The 4,830-nt window shown below is 44.3% G+C and overlaps 2 protein-coding genes across 3 annotated transcripts in view; both read left to right on the top strand.

Moving 5' to 3' along the window:
- On the top strand, positions 12–1,952 carry LOC104779416 (lipid phosphate phosphatase 1-like). 2 transcript variants are annotated; one of them, XM_019244411.1, is made up of 3 exons: positions 12–177; positions 612–1,282; positions 1,571–1,952. In XM_019244411.1, the coding sequence occupies exons 2-3, from the start codon at positions 728–730 to the stop codon at positions 1,748–1,750; spliced, it is 735 nt and encodes a 244-aa protein (XP_019099956.1). In that variant the 5' UTR covers positions 12–177; positions 612–727; the 3' UTR covers positions 1,751–1,952. The 2 variants fall into 2 exon arrangements, with proteins under 2 accessions (XP_019099956.1, XP_019099955.1); XM_019244410.1 differs by having other exon boundaries at positions 12–1,018; positions 1,307–1,952.
- The window catches only part of LOC104779415 (amino-acid permease BAT1), a 3,447-nt gene continuing 1,136 nt past the window's right edge, over positions 2,520–4,830 (top strand). The window contains exons 1-6 of the mRNA XM_010503768.2: positions 2,520–2,722; positions 2,838–3,098; positions 3,196–3,214; positions 3,321–3,540; positions 3,655–3,836; positions 3,921–4,210. Coding sequence (XP_010502070.1) covers positions 2,625–2,722; positions 2,838–3,098; positions 3,196–3,214; positions 3,321–3,540; positions 3,655–3,836; positions 3,921–4,210 — 1,070 coding nt within the window. The 5' untranslated portion in view covers positions 2,520–2,624. The remainder of the gene's footprint in view (positions 2,723–2,837; positions 3,099–3,195; positions 3,215–3,320; positions 3,541–3,654; positions 3,837–3,920; positions 4,211–4,830) is intronic.

The raw sequence follows: 4,830 nt of genomic DNA, 5'->3' as shown, positions 1-4,830 counted from the left end.
TTTTTTTTTTTTTTTTTTTTTTTTTTTTTTAATTTGAATCCCAAGTTTGAAGTCTCTTTCTCTCTCTCTCCCTATCTCTACTGGTCTTTTATTTGGAGAAGCTTAATCAAGATCTTCACTTTCCCGATGACAATTGGATCGTTTTTCTCTTCTCTCAAGTTCTGGGGCACTTCTCAGGTAAACCGTCCCCACCCAAAGCGACTCTTCTCTGTTCCCTACTTTCTTCAAAATTATCCTCTCGTTTTTTTTTTTTAATTTATTAATCATTATAAATTGAAAAAATTAAAGTTTTCTTTAGAAAGGAGAAAAAACCAACTCGTTGCAAGTTAAAATCAAGTCAACGAACACAATATTGATGAAATACCCCTCCCCTGACTACAACTGTGCTTAGCACAACGTGCCTTTGACAAAGTTCTTTTTTTGTGTGTGTTAAACTCTTCTTTCTGCCTTTTTTTTTACCAATTTATTTTGTTCATCCGAGAGAGAGATGATGAATTGCATTCCCTTATTACTATCACCCAAACCGGAGGTTTCTTTCAAACCCTCCTCATCCCCAAGTCTTACGTACATTTCTTAGTTTGTTGTTTGGATCCAACAAAAATTAACATTAGGTTGTGGGCGAGTCGCCTCTAAACACAAGCACGATTGGATCATACTCGTCATCTTGATTGCCATCGAGATCGGCCTCAACCTCATCTCTCCTTTCTACCGTTACGTCGGAAAGGACATGATGACTGACCTCAAGTACCCTTTCAAGGACAACACCGTCCCCGTCTACGCTGTTCTCCTTCCCATCCTAGTCTTCGTCTGCTTCTACCTGAAGAGAACATGTGTGTACGATCTGCACCACAGCATCCTCGGGCTTCTCTTCTCCGTTCTGATTACTGGTGTCATCACCGACTCCATCAAGGTCGCCACCGGACGCCCTCGTCCTAACTTCTACTGGCGCTGCTTCCCCGACGGCAAAGAGCTGTATGATGCCTTGGGTGGTGTGATCTGCCACGGCAAATCAGGTGAGGTCAAGGAAGGCCACAAGAGCTTCCCGAGCGGACACACCTCCTGGTCCTTTGCGGGGCTCACCTTCCTCTCCCTCTACCTCTCTGGCAAAATCAAGGCCTTCAACGGAGAAGGACACGTGGCTAAGCTCTGCCTCGTGATCTTCCCTCTGCTCGCCGCTTGCCTTGTTGGGATATCTCGTGTGGATGACTACTGGCACCACTGGCAAGACGTCTTCGCCGGAGCTCTCATCGGATCCCTTGTAGCCGCCTTCTGCTACCGTCAGTTCTACCCTAANGAAGCAGGAGAGGTCAAGGAAGGCCACAAGAGCTTCCCGAGCGGACACACCTCCTGGTCCTTTGCGGGGCTCACCTTCCTCTCCCTCTACCTCTCTGGCAAAATCAAGGCCTTCAACGGAGAAGGACACGTGGCTAAGCTCTGCCTCGTGATCTTCCCTCTGCTCGCCGCTTGCCTTGTTGGGATATCTCGTGTGGATGACTACTGGCACCACTGGCAAGACGTCTTCGCCGGAGCTCTCATCGGATCCCTTGTAGCCGCCTTCTGCTACCGTCAGTTCTACCCTAACCCTTACCATGAAGAAGGATGGGGTCCCTACGCATATTTCAAGGCAGCTCAAGAACGAGGAGTCCCTATGACCTCCCAAAACGGAGATGCCTTGAGGACAATGTCTCTGCAGATGGATTCAACTTCTCTAGAAAACATGGAATCTGGCACTTCCACTGCTCCCAGATGATGATGATGATGATGATGATGATCCTTCTTCTATTCCATTATTTGATTCATTATTTGGTTTTTTTTTTTCATTTTGGTCGTTTGTGAGATTGTAGATGGTACGGTATAGCTACGTTTACGTATGTATGTATGTCAGTATGTGTACTCAAACCGTCTACCTAAAAACCCTTGCATTTGTAAATGTACTCTCTCATTTTTGGCTTTTCGGCCCTTTTTTTTTAATTTATTTTTATTAAGTAGAGAGACAAATTTATTTTGATAAAATTCTAACATACAGTTTGAGTTGGGTTTTCATAATGCGCAAAGGTCGAGAGTTATAGGGGGATTATGTTCATGATAGTATGTGCTGGATCTAAGTGGACGATAAGGGAGCAATTTCCACCGTTGAAAACTGAAGAGAAGTTGATCCTCTCTCGTAACTGAGAGAGCCATCCGAATGAAGGCTGAGCCCCACACGGCTCTATTCTATTGAACACGGCATTTACATGTCGTGTCGAATTAATTTTTGAAAGAATGTCATTTTTAGCAACATAATACAAAATAACTACCGTTAAAAATGATGAATAACCTTTTTTTTTTTATTTTGTAATAAACTAATAATGTCTACTGCAATAGTTTTGTTTGTCACAATATGGAATGGTAATGGTGTGGTATGAGGATCAAGAAAATTGTCAACTAGAGTAGGATGGTCAAAGACTCTTAACGGTTTATTTATTATTATTACTCGAGTTTTACATATATATACTACTAGATTTGTTTTAAAAAGCTATAAAAGGTAAAAGAAATAAAATAAACTTTGGAGGAGAAAAATATCTCATCCGGAAGAATCGGACAGACAGGTCAACAAACTAACAAGTGTGGAGACTCCGAGGATTATGGGCGGAGACTCCGGCGATTATCAGCCCGCCATGGATTCCGGTCAAGTCCGCCTCAAGGAGCTCGGATACAAGCAAGAGCTTAAGCGTGATCTCTCGTCTGTCTCCGCTCTTGATTTCTTCTTCTTCTTCTTGTAGATTTCAATTTCTGTAAGCTTTTTTTTTTATTTATTATTTTTTTTTTTTAAAACAATGGTTAGATATTATTCTCAGGGTCTTCTCCAATTTCGCCATCTCCTTCTCCATCATATCGGTGCTCACGGGGATCACCACCACCTACAACACGGGGTTGATGTTCGGCGGCACCGTCACTCTTGTCTACGGATGGTTCGTGGCCGGCTCCTTCACAATGTGTGTTGGCTTATCGATGGCCGAGATCTGCTCCTCTTACCCAACCTCCGGGGGTCTCTACTACTGGAGTGCTATGCTCGCCGGCCCTCGATGGGCTCCACTTGCCTCTTGGATGACCGGCTGGTACGATTTTGTAATTGTAATTTGAATTTGCAATGGAATCAATCAATCTACGGTCTGATTGATTTTTGATGTTGTTGCTTTTCAAAATCTTTCTCAGGTTCAACATCGTTGGTCAGGTGACCTTTCATCATCTTACCACATCAGCTTCACTTTTTTTTTTTTTTTTTTTTAATTTTATTAGATCACTGTTTAGGCTAAAGGTACGGTTTGTTTAATATGCAGTGGGCTGTTACGGCGAGCGTTGACTTCTCTCTGGCACAGCTGATTCAGGTGATCGTGCTTCTCTCCACCGGCGGTAGAAACGGCGGTGGATATGAAGGTTCCGACTACGTTGTGATTGGCATCCATGGTGGAATCCTCTTCATCCATGCTCTTCTCAACAGCCTCCCCATCTCCGTCTTGTCTTTCATTGGACAGCTTGCTGCTCTCTGGAATCTCCTTGGTACCCACCCGTCTCTTTCTTTCTTTCTTTCTCTTTTGTAACTTAGTGTGTTTCATACCATACCATGCTCTCTTATCAAGCATCTCTTCTTATATATAAATATCCCACCACCAGGGGTTTTGGTGCTCATGATTCTGATTCCTTTGGTTTCTACGGAAAGAGCCACCACTAAGTTTGTCTTCACCAATTTCAACACTGATAATGACCTCGGCATCACCAGCTACGCTTACATATTCGTTCTGGGGCTCCTCATGAGCCAGTACACCATTACAGGGTATGATGCCTCTGCCCACATGGTCAGTCTCCACACTTGAAAAGTCATATTTTGTATTTTTTTCTATACGTCATGATGGAACCAAAAACAAATTGCAAAATTGCAGACAGAGGAGACGGTCGACGCAGACAAGAACGGGCCGAGAGGAATAATCAGTGCAATTGGGATATCGATTATCTTTGGATGGGGTTATATTTTGGGCATAAGCTATGCCGTCACAGACATACCTTCCCTTCTGAGTGAGACCAACAACTCTGGTGGGTACGCCATTGCTGAGATCTTCTACTTAGCTTTCAAGAATAGGTTTGGGAGCGGTACTGGTGGAATCGTGTGCTTAGGCATTGTTGCCGTTGCTGTGTTTTTCTGCGGCATGAGCTCTGTCACCAGCAATTCCAGGTATATATATTCATCTTTGCTTAATTATACTGCATTTTCTGCATTTAGGGCTTTGATCATATGCATGTATGTTTGGGTTGATCAGGATGGCTTATGCGTTTTCGAGAGACGGTGCGATGCCATTGTCGCCTTTATGGCACAAAGTGAACAGCAGAGAGGTCCCCATTAATGCAGTTTGGCTCTCTGTCCTCATATCATTCTGTATGGCTCTCACCGTAAGTCTCTCTCTCTCTTTCTGTGTTGGGATTACTGTTTTGGGATTAACGTGATGAAACTGGCAGTCCCTGGGGAGCATAGTGGCGTTCCAAGCAATGGTGTCGATAGCAACGATTGGACTGTACATAGCATACGCAATCCCCATCATTCTGAGAGTGACGCTTGCACGCAACACCTTTGTGCCTGGACCATTCAGCCTGGGGAGGTACGGAATGCTAGTCGGGTGGGTGGCAGTCGTTTGGGTTGCAACCATCTCCGTCCTCTTCTCATTGCCTGTAGCATATCCAATAACCGCGGAGACACTCAATTACACTCCAGTAGCGGTCGCTGGTTTGGTGGCCATAACCCTCTCATATTGGCTTCTCAGCGCCCGGCACTGGTTTACGGGTCCTGTCTCCAATATT

This window comes from Camelina sativa, chromosome 4 (assembly GCF_000633955.1).
Source record: "Camelina sativa cultivar DH55 chromosome 4, Cs, whole genome shotgun sequence".
Classification (NCBI taxonomy): Eukaryota; Viridiplantae; Streptophyta; class Magnoliopsida; order Brassicales; family Brassicaceae; genus Camelina; species Camelina sativa.
The sequence above is the reverse complement of the archived record's forward strand: the minus strand, read 5'-3'. Positions and strand labels throughout refer to the sequence as shown.

Coding starts and splice junctions, on each gene's coding strand:
- LOC104779416 (XM_019244411.1), top strand. CDS start 728: ATGATGACTGACCTCAAGTACCCTTTCAAGGACAACACCGTCCCCGTC.